General features: G+C 37.7%; 1 protein-coding gene across 1 annotated transcript; it reads left to right on the top strand.

The window, feature by feature from the left end:
- Positions 1 to 14951: 14951 nt before the first annotated feature.
- On the top strand, positions 14952 to 18828 carry LOC116014889 (dynein light chain 1, cytoplasmic-like). The gene is made up of 3 exons (XM_031254851.1): positions 14952 to 15250; positions 15362 to 15467; positions 18524 to 18828. The coding sequence occupies exons 1-3, from the start codon at positions 15071 to 15073 to the stop codon at positions 18604 to 18606; spliced, it is 369 nt and encodes a 122-aa protein (XP_031110711.1). The 5' UTR covers positions 14952 to 15070; the 3' UTR covers positions 18607 to 18828.
- Positions 18829 to 23382: the final 4554 nt, after the last annotated feature.

Below are 23382 nucleotides of genomic sequence, written 5' to 3'. Positions count from 1 at the left end.
TTAATAGTGTTGGTATGTAGCAGCAAATTAGGCAGTGAATTGAAAATTAGTAAATTTAATAGTGTTGACACTCATGTAGCATTCACACTCATGTAGCAGAAAATTTAATACAACTAATTCAATTTAATAGTGTTGACACTCATATAGCAGTGAATAAAAAGCAATAGTTTCTCATATAGCAGTGAATAAAAAGCAATAGTTTTTCAATTTAATAGTGTTGGTATGTAGCAGCAAATTAAGCAGTGAATTGAAAATTAGTAAATTTAATAGTGTTGACACTCATAACTAAAAACATTTATATCTCTCCTCCCATGAAGCAGTGCAATGAAATGGGCAGCCTTTACCATTAGTTGTCTCAACACCAGCACATTTATACATTACTCTCATAGGCTCATTTTTATAATAGCATATATCTCTCTTAAAATGCACTGCATAGTCAATCATTGCATTCTTAAACTGTCGTGCATCTTCATAAAGCATCCCTAACTCTAACTCATGACATTCTGCAGTAGGATTGTACGATGGATGCTTACAGTTCCCCTTCCCTTTACTAGGTTGTTGCGGTTGTAGTTGAGCTTCCTCCTCCTCTATCTCAAATTGGTAACTAGGTGGATTATCGGAGTCATAGTATGTACTCTTTACCTCCACATCATCAAGTGTTGGTTTTTGAACAGAATTTTTTCTTCTAGCATCCACACCCTCATGTTGTTCTTCATATTCTTCTTCATCATAATGATTTTCTACCTCATTATGATCTTCTATCTCTTTAGGTTGGGTAACTATCCCTCCATCTAGTTCAGGTAACTCATGTACTAACTCTGAATATGGTTCAGGTAACTCAGGTACTAACTATGAATATGGTATTACGTTAGCTTCATCAACCCCATGCTCAACAAAAATATCAACCTTCTTGTATTTACGGGATAATGTAATCAACTCTAAGGTGTGAATGTCATTGGAAAAAAGACCTAATCTTCTCTATCGGCTCTATACTTAACTTGTATGATAGACATTCTATTTTTCCATATCGGTTATGTGCAATGAACTTCATTAGGTGAGGCACACAAATCATATCAGGGTCAACTGTTACTTCTTTAACCTCTCCATTTATATACCTTAGTCTTGGATCTCTCACAAAAGTACCCCCATGATGAATTCTTAAATCAACAATGTCATACATTCTGAAAACATGAAAAAATTAAATAATCTTAAAATATCCAGTACAATAATCTCAAAAGCTATGGCTGAAAACGCAGATTGTGGACCACTGAAAAGCAAGAAAAAATTAAATTATCTTAATGTATGAAGCAGTGCTTTAACCCAAATAAGTAGACAACAACTGTACACTAACTTTCACTACATACGACAACTTTTTGTCGGCACAACTACCTGAACACTAAAACACAACTAATACATATTAAAAACAGTAGGCAGGAGCACAACAATTGAAAATGTCTCCAACCAAACTTACATGGAGGACCCATTCAAAACACAACCATTCACCATCCAGACATATATTTGTATTCAAAAAGCCATGGTTGGAAATACATACTTGGACACCGCTTTCTCCTCACCGCTCGCACAGGTTCAACAAGTCAATGGTAGCTCTTGTCTGGAGTGAAATTGAGATTCAAATACGACCAGAATCGGAAGAATCGAAAGTTGCAAAGGAGGAGAGAAAGAATCGAAAGTTGTGAAGGAGGACAGAAAGAATCGGAAGTTGCGATTTGCGAATGAGGAGAGAAAGAATCGGAAGATTAGCGAAGAGGAGAGAAATTTTAGGGCTAGAATGTTTAATTTGATTATTTGATTACAAATCATCCAGGTAGATTATAATAAGAATAAAAAATAAAATAAAATAAATATGTGGCAATCCAGTCAGCAAAAACTGGAAGGTAACCTATGAAAAATGGTAATTGCTCTTTTTTACCGGGTTCAATGGCTTATTTAGAGGTTTTTTAAGTTCGATGGTTTAATTGCCGTTTTTCAAATAGTTCGATGGCTTATTTGTACTTTATCCCTATTTAATATGATTGGCTTCAAACTATTCTTTTTTTCATGGTATTAATAAAATACTTGGTAAATAAATATATAACATTATTTTGTATTATAACTTTGATATTTAATTACAAGGTAGTGTAAAAAGAACATAATGGACAATGTAATAAATGAATATCAATTGATAAATTTGAATGTAACAAATCTTTGCATTAGAGAAAATAAAGACAATATAACTAATGGAATTATTATTTTTATTTAATTTATTGATAATGAATACTTTATTTTTAACATAAAGGCATTGTAGACACAAAATTCTAAATTAAAGAAGTGCATGCATATGTATAATTTTTAGTTGTAACTACTATTTATTTAATTCAATAAGAGTAAAATAGAGTGATGCCGCACCAATTCGTTGGGTTATTTGAATACTCTCTTTGTCAACCAATCCCCAAGTAGTTAATATAATTAGCTTCAAACTATTTCTTTTTTTCATGGTATTTATAAAACTAGTATTTTTCACCCGTGTGATGCACGAAATGGATTTGCTATAATATTTTAAGAATATTTGGATCGAAATATAATTATATAAATTATAACATCAAATATTATATAGTGCAATTGAAAAAATGGTTTGGATCGATTATGTTATGTGATGTTATCCTTGCTTGAATTCGACTAAAAAATTATTGAATTAATAGCAAATGTATAGATGTAAGCATCCGGTGCTGAAACTTTGGAGATTTTATATATCCGTGTTTGGGATTCGTATAACATGGGCAAATGTGCTCTTTGAAAAAAAAACATAATATCACCGGTTCGAATTACACATTATTAAAAACCTCTTTGTAGACGACATTGGTACTTGGTAGTAGTATCAGAATTTTGTCTATGCTCGTCTAGAGCTAATACAGTTGACCGTGGTTAAACACTAGTTTTTTCAACAATAACCCAACATGAGTTAGTGTTTGGCCCTGACTTTTGTTGATAGTCATGCCATATGTGAGCATCAATAGGAATTGTTTACACTGGAACTTGAAGGGCAATCTTGTATTAGAAGGAGTGAGAGACATTCTGGTGATAAAAACTTTGGTTCCTTCGTTTGTCCCATTAACTATTTTTTCTTCGACAATGTGATTTGCCAATCTTGTGACGATGAGACGCGTATCATTGCAAAGACCAAGAGAGTAGTCTATGTTCCACAATAACATAATAGGTGCACCAACCATTAATGTCAATGAATGATTAAGGAGTCTAGGTAATCTCAAACTATTTAGGAATTCAAGAATGTGTACTTCTAATAGATGTTCACCGTCTAATTCTGTCTTACACAAAGAGTCACAACTTAAATATGTTCATCCTTCTGTGGTGTTCGTGTCGCACATATACTAATTAGTTTGATCCACGACATCTAAAGTCGGAGAGAGGATTGCTCGGCTTTCTAGGTGCGACTCATCAAACATGTCATATCTCGCGCTTTGGAACGTATTGTTAGGGAAAATCCTCTGACAATCAGAAAAACAAGAAATTGGAAAACGATAACAAATTAAAACAAATTACAATGAAATGAGTAATAATCCACGTAGGTTTAAACAATTACAAATGAAGAAGGTACCATGTTGGGTTGAGTGGCCTTGGAAGTTGACGGGTGAACTGCACGAACTTGGGTGGTTGTAAGTACGAGTCGCGTTGCCACTTTCCTTAAAATCTTATTTATCGCTTCCCGGGGTGCTAGAACGTTGCGGTCTAGGTTTCCCAGGATAAAACGTACTACGACTCCTGCGTTTGAGCACACAAACTTGGAGCCCGACGAACTAAAACTGTGGGATGAACGCAGATGGCTTGAAAGAAAGGATGAGCAGAGTTTTGAGGAAGAAAGTGTTTCGTAGGTGTGATCTGTGTAGCTTATACTTGCTGTGTTGCTTGTATATGCTGTGTATCAAATCAGCTGCTCACCAACGAATATGTAGTAGAGGATGGGATCATTGCATTAAATCTGGCATTTAATTCCCATTCGTAACTTCCTTCCACTAGCAACTTATTTATACCCACTAACAGGTCCATTATAAGGGAAATAACTCTGAAAAATGATGATTGGAATTAATCATATTAATTCCGTAATACCAAGAGTCATTTCTGAAAAGACACAGTAGGTGGAAAGTCGCTTTTGAGAGGTCACTGGAGTCGTGGTACGAGATATTGCCAAGTGTGCGAGACATTGGGCACGTGTCTGTGTACCTTCGAGAGACATCGGGCACGCATCTGCGTACCTTCGAGACATAAGCAGCGCCAATTCGAGACATCAAGCAGCACATGCTGTGAGACATCGTACCGGCCGCGAGACATCGGATGCGCGCCAACACATGTTGCGCGACATCGCACTCGCACGCGAGAGGTCGATTCCGTCCGCAAGACATCGAACTACCTCTCGAGGTTAGTTCATTTGATGTTTCGAACGAGAGATCAGTTCGATCTCATGTAGTCTAAGATGGAAAACTCGTTCGAAAATATGGCATAACTTAGCCCGCAAGGCCAGCCAATTTTTCAGACGACATACGTGCTCGCAAGTGCCGGTGTACACGAGTCAAGCCTTTTCAGTCTCAGTTTGGGATTGGATTTGCACCCCCGCCCTACGCGCGAGAGAGAGCATCTATGCTATACAAGTTACTTAGTCATAAAAGGACCCTTGTATATATAGTGGTGCAAAAGTTCATTCCAAACCAATGTGGGACAAAGCTACATAAGCTTTTCCACACTTAAATTTCATCTCAAATTGGTCTACATTGAGAATCAATTTCTCATTCACCCATTATCCATTTTGAGTGTATAATATATCGATCTCTTCGTCTAACAACGAAGAACCCATTTTAAGGTGCAGTACGCTCGTGTATTATTCCTACACTCGCACAGAAGTCATCGATAGGTACTTCGTACTCACCACCTCTATCGCTTCTAACCCTTTTAATCTTTCGATTAAGTTGGTTTTCCACTTCATCCTTATAAAGAATAAACTTTTCTTTGGCTTCGTCTTTGCTCTTTAGCAAATACACATAGCAAAATCGTGTGCGATTATCGATAAACGTAATAAAATACTTATTACCACCTCTCGTTTGAATCGATCTAAAATTGCACAAATCACTATGTACCAATCCTAGTGGCTCGGTCTCCCTTTCAACCGATTTGAAGGGAGCTTTAATTAGTTTTGCCTCAACACAAATTTCACACTTATTTGTATTAACTTGAAAATTAGGGATATTGTTCATGCTAATTAATCTACGCATAGAATTAAAATTGACATGACCTAGTCTACCATGCCACAAATTGGAAGACTCAAGCAAGTAAACATAATTAACTTTGCTTTTATTATTGATAACAAGCATTACATTGAGCTTAAAAAGCCCGTCAGTTACATATCCTTTACCAACAAACATCCCTAATTTTGAGAAAACTACTTTGTTCGATTCGAAGACCATCTTGAATCCATGCTTGTTCAACAACGAGCCAGAAACAGGATTTTTCATAAAGTCCGGAACATACAATACATTATTCAATGTTAGTTCCTTCCCGGAAGTCATCTTCAGAATCACCTTACCCACACCCTCAACATTGGATTGAGCAGAGTTTCCCATCCAGACCTTTTCACCCTCAATGGCTTCAAAGGTACTGAACATACCCCGATTGCAACATAGATGCCTAGTTGCACCAGTGTCGATGAACCATTCGCGCGGGTTGGAACCCACCAAGTTCACCTCGGTGACCATAGCTGAGAGGCTAATCTCAGCCACCTTTTGGCTCATATCACCAACCAAGTTGGCTTCAGAACCCTTGTTCTTTTTCTTTGGAGCCTTGCACTCCATGGACTTGTGACCCATCTTGCCACAATTGTAGCATTTCCCTTAGAACTTGCCCTTGGAGACGCCACCTTTCAGACCCAGCTTTTTCTTGCCCTTCTTGGCCTTCTTGGAGCTTTGTCCGTGCTCCACCACATTGGCTTTGGTACCTCCCACGAGAGGTCCTCTTCCGTCACTGGTCATGTTTCCTTCCTCAACACGAAGTCGCTGCATCAGGTCCTCCAGACTCATCTCCTTCCGCATGTGCTTCAGGTAGTTCTTGAAGTCCTTCCATCCCGGAGGCAGCAAGTGGATCATGGACGCCACTTGGAAGGCTTCACTGATTGGCATGCCCTCGTCACGAATCTCGTCAAAGAGCAATTGCAACTCTTCAACTTGACTCAGCACGGTCTTTGAATCCACCATTTTAAAATCAAATAACCTGCCAACAACAAATTTCTTGGCCCCGGCATCCTCGCTTCGGTACTTGTGGTCTAAAGCTTCCCACAGTGCCTTAGCCGTGCCAATTTTACGATAAACATCGTAAAGGGAATCAACTAACCCATTCAGAATGTAGTTGCATCAAAGGAAGTCAGAATCCTTCCAAAGCCCAACGGCCATTACAGAATGAGGGTCTTGTTCCTTCACCACTGGAACCATGTCGATCAAGAACCTTGGTAGAACAGCATCTTTTGCTGCCACCTCTTAAAAAATGATCCCGAAAACTTATCCAGCTTTTCAGCCAAACCACTTGGTACCGTAGGTACCCTCATCGTGGGGATATACCCCTCTGAACTGACACCCCCTTGTGAACCTACGTTCACTGGTGCCTGGGAATGTGAAACATTGTTGCCATTCCCCCCACTGTTGTTTTCGACAACATTAGGATTTTCATCCCCAAGGTTGGCTACTGGCAACACGTTTTCCATTTCTTTCCAGAAATCCGAGAGTCAGAAGGAATAGAAGATATAAGGTTTTAAGATTGTTAGGAAAAATCCTCTGACAATTAGAAAAACAAGAAATTGGAAAACGATAACAAAACAAATTACAATGAAATGAGTAATAATCCACGTAGGATTAAACAATTACAAATGAAGAAGGTACCACGCTGGGTTGAGTGGCCTTGGAAGTTGACGGGTGAACTGCATGAACTTGGGTGGTTGTAAGTACGAGTCGCGTTGCCACTTTCCTTAAAATCTTATTTATCACTTCCCGGGGTGCTAGAACGTTGCGGTCTAGGTTTCCCAGGATAAAACGTACTACGACTCCTGCGTTTGAGCACACAAACTTGGAGCCCGGCGAACTAAAACTGTGGGATGAACGCAGATGGCTTGAAAGAAAGGATGAGCAGAGTTTTGAGCAAGAAAGTGTTTCGTAGGTGTGATCTGTGTAGCTTATACTTGCTGTGTTGCTTGTATATGCTGTGTATCAAATCAGCTGCTCACCAACGAATATGTAGTAGAGGATGGGATCATTGCATTAAATCTGGCATTTAATTCCCATTCGTAACTTCCTTCCACTAGCAACTTATTTACACCCACTAACAGGTCCATTATAAGGGAAATAACTCTGAAAAATGATGATTGAAATTAATCATATTAATTCCGTAATACCAATAGTCATTTCTGAACAGACATAGTAGGTGGAAAGTCGCTTTCGAGAGGTCACTAGAGTCGTGGTGCGAGACATCGCCCAGTGTGCGAGACATCGGGCGCGCGTCTGCGTACCTTCGATACATCAGCAGCGCCAGTTCGAGACATCAAGCAGCGCATGCTGCGAGACATCGTACCAGCCGCGAGACATCAGATGCGCGCGCCAACACGGGCTGCGGGACATCGCACTCGCGCGAGAGGTCGACTCCATCCGCGAGACATCGAACTACCTCTCGAGGTCAATTCATTTGATGTTTCGAACGAGAGATCAGTTCGATCTCATGTGGTCTGAGATGGAAAATTCGTTCGAAAATATGGCATAACTTAGCCCGCAAGGCCAGCCAATTTTTCGGACGACATACGTGCCGGTGTACACGAGTCAAGCCTTTTCAGGCTCAGTTTGGGATTGGATTTGCACCCCCCCTGCGCGCGAGAGAGAGCATCTATGCTATACAAGTTACTTAGTCATAAAAGGACCCTTGTATATATAGTGGTGCAAAAGTTCATTCCAAACCAATGTGGAACAAAGCTACATAAGCTTTTCCACACTTAAATTCCATCTCAAATTGGTCTACTTTGAGAATCAATTTCTCATTCACCCATTATCCATTTTGAGCGTATAATATATCGATCTCTTCGTCTAACAACAAAGAACCCAAATCCACTTTGACCCGACCCAAATTCAGAAGTGGACCCACATATATTTATACCACAAAATGGCCACTTAAAATGCCATTTTTAGTGCAATTTTCCAACAACCAAAACCCACCTTGTTATTATTCATATCAATAGTTGCATCTACATTTATCTTGATCCATTCACGGGGGACAATTTAGATTCACTAACTTCTTAAATTGCACATTCTAATAATGGTCGGGAACTATCCGTAAACTAAAGGGACATTTTAATAAAATTTTCAAGGTTAACTTTTTTCATGTAAAAAATTTGTGTAATTTTTGTCTTGCTCTTCTACTATATTTAATAGTATAAGTGTTATTCTCTATAAAATAAATTTATGCAACCATGGCCAAGTATTATAAGTTTGAAACTTTTTATACAAATTTTGTATCTAAAAGAAATTGAAAAGCTGACTTAGAGTAGAACAAATTTAATAGTATAAGTGTTATTCTCTATTTTAAAAAATTGTGCAACCATGACCAAGTATTATAAGTTTGAAACTTATTATAAAAAAATTTGTATCTAAAAGAAATTGAAAAGCTAGTTTAGAGTAGAAGAAATTAAAAAAGGTTGAGTTCAAATGACATCTTTCCTTTGGAGAAGTAATTGAAAATCTAGTTAAAAACTAAAATTTGTAAAGTGATGAAATATGCATTCTTTATCTCAAAAATTGAAATATTGTGTCATAGGTTTTATTTTTAAAAGTGTATTCTTTAGGAATACTTACTCGACCTATTGGATTGGATGTTTAGCTCGTTTCTTGTGTTTGGGTCAACAAAACAACTATGTTTGGCAAACCTAGCTGAAAAGGTAGCTGAAAGTTGAAAAGTAGCTTAAAGTTAAAAAGCTATAAGCTAAGAGCTGAAATCTAAAGAGCTGTTAAGCTAGTTGTTATGTTTAAAAGTGTTTGGTAAAATTAACTTTTTGATAAGTTGGTAAATGTAAAAAGACTAAAATAGACATCTTCATAAAATTTAAATAGATTTGTTTACATATTAAAATATAAAATAATGAAACCAATATATTTTAATAAAATATAAAGTAAGAACATATATTTAAAATTATATAAAGTAAAACAAAATGTTTATAGTTCATAAAATTAGTTCATACAAAAATTAATGTTCAAAGGAACAAATAATGTCAAATTGAAATTACAACCAAACATATTTAAGAAAAGAAGCTAAAAGGGTTTTAATTGGGAGAGTTAAATGATGTCATTTATTTAAAATAATAAGGATAAAGATGGAAAAAAAGTTAGGAAGCTACTTAGCTTATTTTTGAAAAGCTACCTAAGGTAGCGTTTCAAAATAAGCTCTTATTTTAAGCCACTGACTTATTTTGGGAGCATTACCAAACATAGCTTATAGCTTATTAGTATGTTAAAATAAGCTATAAGCTCCTAAATAAGCTCTGCAAACACAGCCAACATGTGTAATTAATGTATCCTAGTCGACTAAAGGACAAGCCCAATAACCATTTGATCAGAGGTAACAAAGCTGCAATTGTTATACCATGGAAACAAGGCAATTTATTGCGTGGACCATGGTCCACATAGTGTTTTGTGGATCATAACAAAATGTACATTATTTGATAGTATGATCCACCAGCTATGTGGACCATGGTCCACACAATAATGATTGATGGAACAAGGAGCAAATACCAATTTTGGTCCCATAAGTATTAGTAAAATGATAATAATTTTGATCTACATGTTTAATTACTACAAATTTTCACCCATGACTATTATTTTCGTGTCAAAATTGATTACGCCAGTCACCTCTATGGCTAAAATATGTCAGAAAGTGTAATTTGTAAGGATATTTTTGTCCATTCGTACATTAATGGAATTGGCAAGTTATACATTAATGGATGAAAATACCCTTATAAATCACACAATCAATCATGTTTTAGCCGAAGGGGTGACCGGCGTGATTAATTTTAGCATGGAAACAATAGCTGTGGATGAAAATTGGTAATAATTAAACATGTGAACTAAAACTATCATTTTGCTAATACTCGTGGAACCAAAATTGATATTTACTCATGGACTAGGGTTCATATTTGCAAATACCATCATTGAGGTTGGTGATTCAAAAAGGGATCACAGATGAATAAAATACCAAGTTGCGTTTAGCATAATTAGAAACACTTGATGAGAATAGGTTACATGTCCAACAAAATCTTGAGTGTTACCAAGCTAGAATAATAAGAACTTTCAATAAAAGGGTTAGATTGTGTTCTTTTCAAATTGGTGATAAAGTGCTTGCAGTAATGTAACACTCTGAATTTCTAACCTTCGAGCCTAGTGTGACACCCCAACTTTTCACAAGCCGAGATAGCTAAACTTTAACACAAAAGCTGCCTATCTCAACTATCAAACATAACATAGCGGAAGCGATTTATAACCTAAGGGGTATCATGCCACATCTAGGTAAGAATAACACAGCCTAGATGCACAGGTTATCCACAACTCAAACTGAACTGCATAAATATAAATCCTCAATCATTGTCAAAACAACCAGAATCTAAACAAGAGTATATAATCTCATCATTGGCACACATGCCCAAAACACAAGTCTAAAACATCATCAACTAGTCTAAGCATCCTCATATCGTTAAGCTCTAACGCGCTCTCACTTAGACTTATCCACACCTAGAAAACATGTAAGAAACCATTAGCAAAAGACTTCTAAGCAACCACCATTCACACCCGCAAGGACATATATATATATATAGTAAGTTTGAAAATAGGTTTACGCACCCATATAGAATATACACACCAACGAACTGTTCAGTATTTAAAACGGATACTCAACAACAACACGCTGAATGAATATATAAACCAAGGACTTTCTAATAACACCAATATCCAATCGAATGTACAAGACAACAAGTCTATAACGGAATATCATCTGAACCATGAATTCAATAGAATACTCACAAGAAACAACCAAACCAGAATATATCCAAGAATAACCAATAACCAATGAGATACGATACAACTCAAGAATCAAGTAAGAGACCAAACAGACCTCAACCTAAAGATAAGCATCAACCCTTACCCTCCAACCACAATACCATTCCTCATACCAATCACCAAACCCGAACTCAGTTCACAGAGGCAAATGGTGCCCAAATACACAGAGGCAAATCGTGCCCGAATACACAGAGGCAAAAGCCTAATACACAGAGGCAAATGATGCCCTTAGCTAGTTCACCCTCAACAAGCCATACTCAAAGACTCACCCATAGTGTTCATCTCAGGTTATGAACACAACATATACTCAGAGAATATAACCAAGGATTCAACCAACCAATAAACCAAGAGAATGAATCAAAAGACATGGATAAATACGCAAAAACCAAGGTGGAATAATATCCAAACAAGTTCTAGAATCAGAGATGGATCAACAAGACAACAGATCAATAGATCAGCTACTGGAAACAGAGCTGAAAATGAACTGGCGGAGCACCCTCATAGAAGACCCTATTCCGCCAACCTACTCCACCAACGGAATACACCCTTCTGCCAAACTCTTCCTTTAGTTCTAACGGAACACACCAACGGAATACACCCTTCCGCCAAACCATTCCACCAGTGTTCTTACGGAACATTCCAACGGGACACATTATACCATTGAAACGCACCGCAAGGACAACTCCAACGCACAGAATCAGACTTAGACAGAATACGAAATACCCATTTTCAGAACATACAAATATGATCAGATTGCCCAGATTACACATCTTAGAAGTCAAATAAACATGGAATCCATAACAATAAACACCCATAATCATCAAGATACAAAGGGTCAAGAGCACAAGTTCATTAACCCATCAAAATAGCTCACTAATCATCAAGAACAAAGCTAGATCAAGAAATTTCCATAGGATTCCAAATCACCAAATAATATTCATAGATCAAGAGTGTAAAATAGGTTTTAGTGGACATGATGGTTACCTTTTGGAGCTCTTTTCAACCAAGCAAACCTCAAAACACCTCACAAAGCACCACCTCCATCTTGATCATTTTTTTTCCAAAAAGATCCACAAAAGAACACCAAAAGAACTTGTATAAAGATTATGAAAATAAGATGATACGATGCTTATTCCTAAAGATAAAACAAATTTATTTATTGTGGTAATAATATAAATAAACATAGTGCATGCATTTTAAAATACAAATATATTTTGGTGGTCACAATATAAATAAACACATGACTTATTTGGGTTCATATATTACACTTGAAAGCTATCAACTAATAATAAAAACAGTTGTATGAACTAGAAAATAACATTGTTATTATAGGTTTCTAAAATGACTAGAAAATGTACTATATTATTATTTTGAGTTTTTTAAAAGAACAAATTTAATATATGAATGTCATAATATAAATAAACACAGAGCTTTTTAAAAAGCACACTTATTTCGCAAGGTAGTTACCTTGTTGAGCTTATAATAAGGAGAAAATTGATTATATGGGATGAGGCACCAATGACGCACAAACACTATTTTAAAGCTTTGGACAAAACCATGAGGGATTTATTAAGCTTCGCCTTACTGGTAGTGCTGAAAAGACATTTGGTGGAATGACAATAGTTTTGGGTGACGATTTTAGACAGATTCTTCTCGTTATTCCAAACGCAACAAGACCAGTAGTTGTCAGAGCCACTATTAATTCTTCCTACGTCTGGGTGAATTGCAAGGTATTGAGGCTCACAAAGAACTTGAAACTATGGAGCTTACCTTTAGAGGAAGATAGAAAGACGGTTCATTGGTTTTCAAAATGGATCACAAATATTAGAGATGGAATTACAGGGGTTGAATACAATGGTTTGTCTGAGATCGATATTTTGACAAAGTTTTTTTGTTGAAGTGTGGACCCAATCCCATAGCAGCTATAGTGGAAAGCACCTATTGGAAAATTGCACTAAAAATGACATTTAAGTGGCCATTTTGTGGTATAAATATATGTGGGTCCACTTCCGAATTTGGGTTGGGTCAAAGTAGATTTGGGTTCTTCGTTGTTAGACGAAGAGATCGATATATTATACGCTCAAAATGGATAATGGGTGAATGAGAAATTGATTCTCAAAGTAGACCCATTTGAGATGGAATTTAAGTGTGGAAAAGCTTATGTAGCTTTGTCCCACATTGGTTTGGAATGAACTTTTGCACCACTATATATACAAGGGTCCTTTTATGACTAAGTAACTTGTATATCATAGATTCTCTCTCTCGCGCGCAGGGGGGGTGCAAATCAAATCCCAAACTGAGCCTGAAAAGGCTTGACTCATGTACGCCCGCACCTGCGGGCACGAATGTCTTATTTTCGATGCCATGCCAGCCTGCCAGCCAGATTTAATGCAATGATCCCGGAAGGGGATGCCAGATGGAGGTTAGATCCCCTAATGCAATGATCCCGGAAGGGGATGCCAGATGGAGGTTAGAATTAATGCCAGATTTAATGCAATGATCCCGGCCGAATGATCCCGGCCGGAAGATCCCGGCCGGAAGCCCGCATGGGAATTAAATGCCAGATTTAATGCAATGATCCCGGCCGGAAGGGGATGCCAGATGGAGGTTACGAATGGGAATTAAATGCCAATGGGAATTAAATGCCAGATTTAAGGGAATTAAATTTAATGCAATGATCCCGGAAGGAGGCCAGATTTAATGCAATGATCCAAGAAGGAGGTACGAATTTAATGCAATGATGATCCAGGAAGGAGGTACGAATTTAATGCAATGATCCCGGAAGGAGGACGAATGGGAATTAAAGTAAATGCCAGATTTAATGCAATGATTCCATCCTCTACTACATATTCGTTGGTGACAGCATATACAAGCTACACAGATCACACCTACGAAACACTTTCTTTCCTCAAAACTCTGTTCATCCTTTCTTTCAAGCCATTTGCGTTCATCCAACAGTTTTAGTTCACCGGGCTCCAAGTTTGTGTGCTCAAACGCAGGAGTCGTAGTACGTTTTATCCTGGGAAACCTAGACCGCAACGTTCCAGCACCCCGGGAAGCGGTAAATAAGGTTTTAAGGAAAGTGGCAACGCGACTCATACTTAAAACCACTCAAGTTCGTGCAGTTCACCCGTCAACTTCCAAGGTCACTCAACCCAGCGTGGTACCTTCTTCATTTGTAATTGTTTAATCCTACGTGGATTATTACTCATTTCATTGTAATTTGTTTTGTTATCGTTTTCCAATTTCTTGTTTTTCCGATTGTTAGGGGATTTTCCCTATCATCGATTGGGTGAGTAGAGATGAGTATGGGCATTTCAATGCAGCAGTATGTATGGTTCTCCCCAGAGGAAGAACAATATGACTTTTTGTAAGTTATTGTTGAGACTGATGCTTTGTTGGTTGTCAAGAGTATGAGAGTTTCAAATGTTGTGTCTTCTTTTGATCTCTTAATGCTTGATATTCAAGATAGTTTAAGTCCACTTACACAGCAAATGGGGTTGCCGCCCATGACTTAATTAGAAAATCCATTTCTATGTTAGATTGTATAGAGTGGTAGTACAATTCTCCTGACTTTATTTGTAATGCTCTTATGTTGGATGATTAATATATGAACTTTAAAAAATAAATTGTAATTATCAAAGTCACCTATTTTATTAAATAATCTCAAACTTATAATACACGATAAGATCCTTGGGCATACTTTAAACTTTAGACAAAAAAGTAGAAATAAAATTGTATAATGGACAAAAAAGTAAAATTGAGGCATCGGCTAGCTACAGCGCAGCTGCCAGTAAAATAAAGTGGCAAGTTCAGTGAAAGAGGACCACCGCCACTAACACCACACCACACACAATCATTCACCCCTTCCCCCAACTCCATCACCTCCGCCCTCTCTCTGTTCTCACAAATCCCAATCTCCGACACAAACAAATATGAGCGAAGATTCCAAAAGAAATGATGGCGGAGCTCTCGTGGCCAAGCCGCCCGCCGCCGACGATCGGAAATCTGCATCCCCGCCCGCGTCTTCTATTACCGTGTCCAAGAAAGTCATCATCAAAAGTGCCGATATGAAGGACGATATGCAGAAAGAGGCCGTCGATATCGCTATTGCGGTAAGTAATTTCCTCTTTTCTCTCCATCAATTTCTTTATTATTATTGTTATTAAACTCATCAGTTATATATTGTTCTTATTGGCGTAATATGTATGTGAGTGAACGTGCAGGCATTCGAGAAGAACAGCGTGGAGAAGGATGTAGCTGAGCATATAAAGAAGGAGTTCGATAAGAAGCATGGCCCGACTTGGCATTGCATTGTTGGCAAAAATTTTGGTAGTCTTACTTTGCCTTTTGTCCTTTTAATTAATTTTACTTCATATGGTTTGCATTTTCTTCTGTGCAACATTGAATGATTAGGGAATACAGTTTGAATTATTTTGCACTCGGTTGTTTTTCCCCGTCTATCCCAAATGTTGATATGCGATGGCTATGGAAAATGATGTGGATATGGAAATGTTGGGGGATCTAATATTCTTTATGAATCTTTAATTGCATATTTTAAACTATAAGAGGGTTAATGATGATGCATGTATCAAGTACATCTCTGAATGATTGTAATTATCTTGAGATCTTCAAACCCCAAATGCCTTAGCTTAGTGGTTAGCTTTGTGCACATTCTAATCACAAAACTATAGCTGATAATCTAATAGCTAGTATTGTAAAATTGATATATGACATTCTATTTAGTTTTAGAGATGTGGATTGGTAGTGGTTCCAGGTTCCCCACTTACCTTTGTGGTGGCTTGAACTCTCAACTTACTGGTTGTATGGAGTGCTCATCACTAACTGTGCTAAACCCTCTTCTTTTTGTGTAAGTATTCCCTTGCTCTATTTATGTAACAAATAAAAATTATTCTATCAATCCAAGTGGTTAAATTGCATCAAGCTTGTTTCATGGATATGGTATCTTATGTTTCCAGACAAATGTCCTCCAACTAAGTTGTTATGTTTATGCCCAGTTTGGATGAAACTATTTTCAACTTATCCTATCTAATGTTATCTATACTAAGGCTAACTTCTTACTGTTTTTTGATAGAAAAGAGCTTGTGGCTTTTGAAAATATTTTTTTCTAGCTTGTCCTTATAAACTAGAAAAATTCCTTTATTAAAATAAGCAAAAAACTTTTTGCATGCCAGTTGAAATTACAAACCCATATAAGCTGTTTTAATCTTATTGAAAAACACTTATTGGGAAGTGCTTATCTTATCTTTTTTATCCAAACTGGGCCTTAGCTTATTTCCATAAGCTATTTCAATGAGCTTTTTAGAATCGTATAACATTGCTTTTTGAAATACCAGTTGAAATGGAAAAATCAACATGAACTGTTTTGAATTTATTGAAAAGCACATATCTTAAAAGCAGTTATTTAAATGGTTTCCCAGACTAGACTTTGCAAAGCTGAGACGAAAAAACATGTATCTACTTGATCTTAAGAGAAAAATATGTGAAACTGGCCCTAAGATGTAATAGTTGTAGAGATGAACAAGGCCAAATTGGGGTTATATATTTCAATTGTACTAGAACATAGTCAAACAAGAAGTTTGACATTATGGTGCCGTCCCTCTAAATTTTTAATAATTCATCTAGATCCCTATATAATTGGATATCTTTTCATTGTGCATTGAAGGTGAAGGGACATTGTTACTTTCTCAGTGAGGATTATGGTATCACATGATGCCAAATTTGCAGTATTGATGGTTACCCATATACTGAAGCACGAAGTACCTATTGTTAGAATATTTCTGCTAAAATCTTGAGCTGTATTACTGAGGACCAGTTGAAGTTTTAGTGTTCATTATCTTTTGATTTCACATAGAGCATAATTTTCTTGGCATCAAGGATCAAACATTTTCCTACTATCCTTTATAAATGTTTCTTACTATTACAAATTTTGAGAAGTAGATCAATCTGATCAGATGAAACAAACAGAAAAGTGAAAAAACAAGAAAAGGTAACTATGAATTTCCCAAATTGTTTAGGCTTTTTTGTGTGCATGGTCATTGGGGAGACAGGGAGGGTTGTGAAGTTACCTCTAGACCCAAAATTTTACATAGTTAAACTTATCTGGTCTTTAGAAAATAATAGGTCCTGGAATGATATCAAGCTTACTTCAAACTTGCTACCTCAAAGGATGATCCAAGTTCCAAGTGTTGTCATGTGCATGTTTATAATTGTTTTACAATTTACAGACCAATTTAATAGTAAGTCTTCCTTAGATCATATTTTCTTGTTAAAGGTGTGCTGTGGAACTTGTTATTGGACTTATTATCAATTTGCATTTTGTTCTGGGCATTAAATTCTGACATTTAATATGGTTGTTTTATAAGTATATGTTATTTTATACTCCTCCTGTCCCAATTTTTAGGGGGTATTTATGTTTGGCACTGTTTAATGTAAACAAATAAGATGATCTTTACCAATTTTGTCTTTAAAAAGAGGTAAATAGGGCACACCAAGAAGTTAAAAGGAATAAAATAGCAATTTGGAAAAAGTAAAAAGTTAGTGGTGTTTAAATTAGGAGGGTGGAGTGGTGGACATTATTTTGGGATGGGCTAAAAAGAAAAGTAAGACAAATGAAGTGGGACGGAGGGAGTAGATAAGTTGGTGTTGTTACAATCTCTTAATACTAAATAGAGTATTTGCTGGCATTTGGATAAATATTATCCTAAACTCATATGGTGACATAGTGTTATTATAATTTGGGGCAGATAGAAAGCCAATTCAAATTGATAGCTACCTGTAGTATTTAGATATTCTACAGTGTACTTTGTAACTTTGTCATGAAGCATAGTCCTTGTTGCTTGGATGCTGTGACCTGTGAGGCATAACAGTTGGATTGCACATTTACATTGTGCCATTGTGGTCAATGATTTATGCTGATTGTGGCTGTTAAGGACTACTTTCTTTTAGTTCTGAAGGGTAGTTATTTCCCTTGCCTGTGAGGTTTTAATCTCTGAGGAAAGTCAGTGTTATATCTTTCTTGCTTCAGGATGTTTTAATGAGGAAAATATGGTCTGTTTATCTGAAAAAGTATGGGTCTGAATAAATATTTGCCAAGATATTTTATTTGTAGGAGATATTTTGTCTGGTCCCCTTTCCTGATAAGCATACTACACATTTTGAAAAGCATGAGCTTGACCTTGATAGAGAGAGGCCCCCAAAGTCACTTCAATACGGAGGAAAACAGGATTAGGATTTGTTTGCTGTCATGTATTATCCCTTAATCATTAAGCTGTATTAACACATTCAAGTCTTGTTATTGTTTTGGCTTGTTTATAAATCGTTTGTTTTCTTCATAGATAGTGAAAGAACCCGACCTTTTGATGCAGGTTCCTATGTGACTCACGAAACAAACCACTTTGTCTATTTCTACTTGGATTCAAAAGCTGTGCTTCTCTTCAAATCAGGTTAAGCTTGGTGGTGACAGTGATAATGATGCTAGAGCTTGCTTGCCCTCTTTCTCTTGGTATGCATTTTATTTTTAAACTTGTGTGCAAATCATGTAGCTCGAGATTCGGTGTATATTTGTTTCGACTTGTAAACACATGAATGGAGTTGATCGGAGTGTTTCCCTCCCAGTTTTGGCTTTTGTCTATAAACGTAAATGGACTTGTGCCACTAATAATTGGTTTGAGTGCATGAAAGGTACCCATAACCCACCCTAGTTTGAAGGATCAAATAATGTAGATTTGTGTGATTTCTTTCTTGATTCTTTTGTTCCATCATAATTTACCTGGAAGTTAGGCAAGGATACCATTTGCTCACTTGGACCAGAGCCTTACTGTGTAGTAGCTAGAGTAAAATGGATCGAATACTAATGTACTCCGTAATTAATTGGGTGATGTACCCACAACTTTCCTCAGCTAATCAATTAGAATTTATCAGTATTGGGTTATGGATAGGAAGTCTACAGTCTACCCTCAATTCCTCAAATCAAAGCGTAATAATATATAGCACGAATAAACAATACCCGTTATTGGGTAAAAGGTGCAATGGCAATGGGGCAGCCAAACCCAATGACAGGAAGGTGAAAGAGAGTGCGTGCAGTGTGAGGTGTGGGACCGATGATTAGATGAGAGCGAGCGAGCGAGCAAGCGAATGGTGCGAGTCCAACAAACTGGGTAATATAAGTAGCAAAGCCACCCAGAGGAAACACTTCCAATTCCAAATCATCCGAAGATGCCAAATACCAAACCCCAATCATTATTTACCATCACAATTGCCCTAAACCTTCAATGCTATGCCACTTATAAGTTTCTCTATCATCATCATCATCATCATTTCAGCAGCAGCAGCAAAAAGGATACTTAGAAATTATTTCCGCACGGGTTTAGCTTCTTGATTTAGTAGACAATATTTGAGAGAAGACTATGGTTCGAAACTCGGCAACAACAATGGGGAGATTATGCGCCCCAACATTTTGGCCTTGTTCCGTGATTTACATCCTCTCTCACATACCATGTCGGACCAAGGTATGGGGGCTCTTGGAATTGGGTATTCAACCTAAGATAAGAAGAAATTGTTTCAATACAACTATATTGATTGTAGTCCAGTGGCATCAAATCCTTCCCTTTATACGGGAGGTGGTGGGTTCGAGCCTAAGTGGAGATACTGCATTGTAATAGAGTTAGTAGTATTCAAAAAAAAATATTGATTTTACGTTTCAAGAAGGCAAAAACCCTTCACTTGTCAATCAATAGAAATCGGATAACAAAACACTAGGTGGGATTTGCATTCTTCGAATTATCCGAATTTTAACTTTTGGTATATTTGAAAATAAATTTGGTTCAAATATCTACTCTTAAAACTTTATTCGTATTCAACTTGAAACCTAAATTTATCTGAAAATTTATTATAAATATAGGGAATTTCTTGTGTGTCAATTAAGGCAATAACTCATTATACCTGGTCTGTCCCAAAGTGAATGCTAATATCCAGTATGGATAATATACTAGGCCTGGGTCACATGGACCGGTCCAAGAGAGTAACTGGATCCAGAAGGTCCAAGAAGGAGACCCATTACAGAGTTACCAAAGAGTACAATAAGGAATAGACTTAGTGTTTGTAATATTAGTAGGATTAGGGCTTATTACTTATAATGTAACAAGGACTCCGAGAGTAACTGGACCAAGAAGGTCCAAGAAGGAGACCTAGTGCAGAGTTACCAAAGAATACAATAAGGAATAGACTTAGTGTTTGTAATATTAGTAGGATTAGGGCTTATTACTTATAATGTAACAAGGACTCCTAATATGAGACAGTCCATGATTCTTATTCCTTGTAGGGCTCTAGGCCCAAAATGTGTATAAATAGACACTTCATACATGGAGGAAATGACAAGCAATTCTGAGCAATACAATACATATATTCTCTCCTTATATTTTTTTTTCTACATTTTCCCATATATTCCCGTTATTCTAACGGTTGACTGCCCAAAAGTCAAAAAACCAACATTGGCGTCGTTTGTGGGGACTGACACAAAAAGCTTCGTACTTTCCTCTAAACTTGAGAAAACATGGTGATTACATGACAAAACACACCAACTGATCAACTAGTGAGGGACTTGCAAGAAACCCTTAATCGTCCCCCCTCTCATGTGCTATCCAACTAGCCAACTCTCTCCATCTCAAGGAACTCATACGAATACACACCATCGGTCATCGGCGTCCCACGGACCCAATCGGTCAAACTCCCACCCGAAATAGTGGAACTTGCTAAACAACTCCTGGAGCGTGGTCATACAACAAGGGATGAGTCCCAACTGGACCCCTCTCGAGCGAGCGTAGCAACTCGAACAGCTGCCCCTTGTGCAGGAGGACTTCGGGCAAGGGAATCAAATACAGAAGAAATTTCACAGGACATAGTAGAATGTTGTGGCGAAATCCTTGATCCCAATTGGTAGAACCGAGACCGTAGGGTAGCAGAACTCGCTAGGGAAATAAGAGACCCCCAAAAGAAAATCGATGGAGGAATCGACCGACTAACCACCCGAGCCCTATTATCCACTAGTCCGTTCACTTTAGAAAACAAGGATATCGTGCACCTAGGGACTATAAATGCCTAGCGATGCCCACATATGACGAAACGGAAGATCCTATTGATCACCTAATTGGCTTTCAACAAAAAATGATAGTAATAGGAGTAGAGGACCCGATGTACTATCAAACCTTTTTCTCGACACTTGGAAGAGTCGCATAACGATAGTTTTTATCATTATTGCCACCATCTATTAACTGCTTTGAAACCTTAGGTGAACGATTTCTAACATACTTCACGGGGAGCATAAAAACCAAAAAACACTTCATGACCCCAACCGCCATACGACAAAGAGAAACTGAGACCTTGAAAGAATTCTTGAGAAGATAATAAAAGGGAGTACAAAAGGTGGAGGATTTGGATGACTGTACAACTTTAATACTCTTCATGGAGGCCTTAAGATCAGGAGACCTATTCGCCAACCTACGAAGAGATACACCTAAGACATATGCCTAAGCTATCCAAATAGCCAACAAATATGCAAAGATGGATGAAGCCTTACGACAAAAGCAAAAGCAGGAAGCAAAGCGAAAGCAAACCAAGTACCTACAGAAGATCGACCAATCCCCGTAATGAAGAGAGCCGCATACCTAGGACCCAGCAAGTGTATGAGATACAACCACCATGCCCCACGTATGCAGGGGACCTGCCCTCGCCACCTCCCTTGCAACCAAATGACCAACCACATCGTGTTCGACTATTCGATAGGAGGCCTAAATATTGCTATTATCACAGGTGTATGGGACACACAATCGAGGAATGCATCACTCAATGAAAAGAAATCGAAGACATCATCCAAAGTGGGCGACCAGCTGCTCGTCTCAACCAATGGCTAAGGCAACCCAAGCAGGGACCCAATCCCTATATGATCGAGGAATAGAGTCCCCGCTGGAATGTCCCAATAGGCGAGACAATGAGTGTGAAGAACAGGAAGAGCGGAACTAGAAACACAAGCGCGCAATCCACTAGAGACGATATAAAAAGACCGATTGAGTGCGTCTGGAATTCAAAACGACACAAGAGATTTTAGTTATAGTTAGAAAGATAAATTCGTATAGTCAATTGTCATGTACTTTCGACCATTATAGTACAATAATAAAATTATTAGTTCGAGTATGAGATACAACCACCTCGCCCCACGTATGCAGGGGATTTTCCGCCGCCACCTCCCTTGCAACCAAATGACCAACCACATTGTGTTCGACTATCCAATAAGGGCCTAAATATTGCTATTATCATAGGTGTATGGGACACACCACCGAGGAATGCATCACTCAATGAAAAGAAATCAAAGACATCATCCAAAGTGGGCGACCAACTGCTCGTCCCAACCAATGTCTAAGGCAACCCAGGCACCCAAGTAGGGACCCAATCCCTATATGATCGAGGAATAGAGCCCCCGCTGGAATGTCCCAATAGGCGAAACAATGAGTGTGAAGAACAGGAAGAGCGGAACTAGAACCACAAGTGCGTAATCCACTAGAGACGATATAAAAAGACTGATTGAGTGCGTCTGGAATTCAAAACGACACAAGAGATTTTAGTTATAGTTAGAAAGATAAATTCGTATAGTCAGTTGTCATGTACTTTCGACCATTATAGTACAATAATAAAATTATTAGTTTGAGTTATCAGTGAGTCACTCTTACACCTTTCATTGATCATTCGGTCTTCTAACCGCCCAACTGCGACTGAAGATCTTCAAGGATATAGTTTAGACAAATCGCACCCGAACGCTTATAAGGTAATAATCAAGTTACGGTAGAACATACAGAGATGACGACCGAAAATAAAAACCTGACAAGGCCAGGTGTTGAAGGGTATGGGGTACGATCGAGAGTTATCGGTAAGAAGTCTAGGGTATAGAATAGGGGTTATAGGAGAATAGTCTAATAAGTAAAATGGTCTAAGGCAGAGTTTAAAATTCATGGGGTAGTTAAGAAAACGAGGCCTAAGAATAAGTTTAGATGATCCACAATTCCCATTAGCCAATGGAAGACATGTATACCCACTAGCCAGTGAAAGAAACGTATACCTACTAGGCAATGGAAGACACATATATCCACTAGCCAGTGGAAGAAACGTATACCCACTAGCAGTGAAGTATCTAGGATTTCTTTTGAGGGGGGGGGGGGGGGGGGGGGAAGAAAAG

Source organism: Ipomoea triloba, chromosome 4 (genome assembly GCF_003576645.1).
Source record: "Ipomoea triloba cultivar NCNSP0323 chromosome 4, ASM357664v1".
Lineage (NCBI taxonomy): Eukaryota > Viridiplantae > Streptophyta > Magnoliopsida > Solanales > Convolvulaceae > Ipomoea > Ipomoea triloba.
This window is presented reverse-complemented; position numbering and strand designations above follow the sequence as displayed.

Excerpts from the sequence above, each read along its gene's own strand:
- LOC116014889 (XM_031254851.1), top strand. The coding sequence starts at position 15,071 with ATGAGCGAAGATTCCAAAAGAAATGATGGCGGAGCTCTCGTGGCCAAG. Across the intron at positions 15,251-15,361 it reads CCGTCGATATCGCTATTGCG|GCATTCGAGAAGAACAGCGT; the intron begins GTAAGTAATTTC and ends GTGAACGTGCAG. Across the intron at positions 15,468-18,523 it reads CATTGTTGGCAAAAATTTTG|GTTCCTATGTGACTCACGAA; the intron begins GTAGTCTTACTT and ends CTTTTGATGCAG.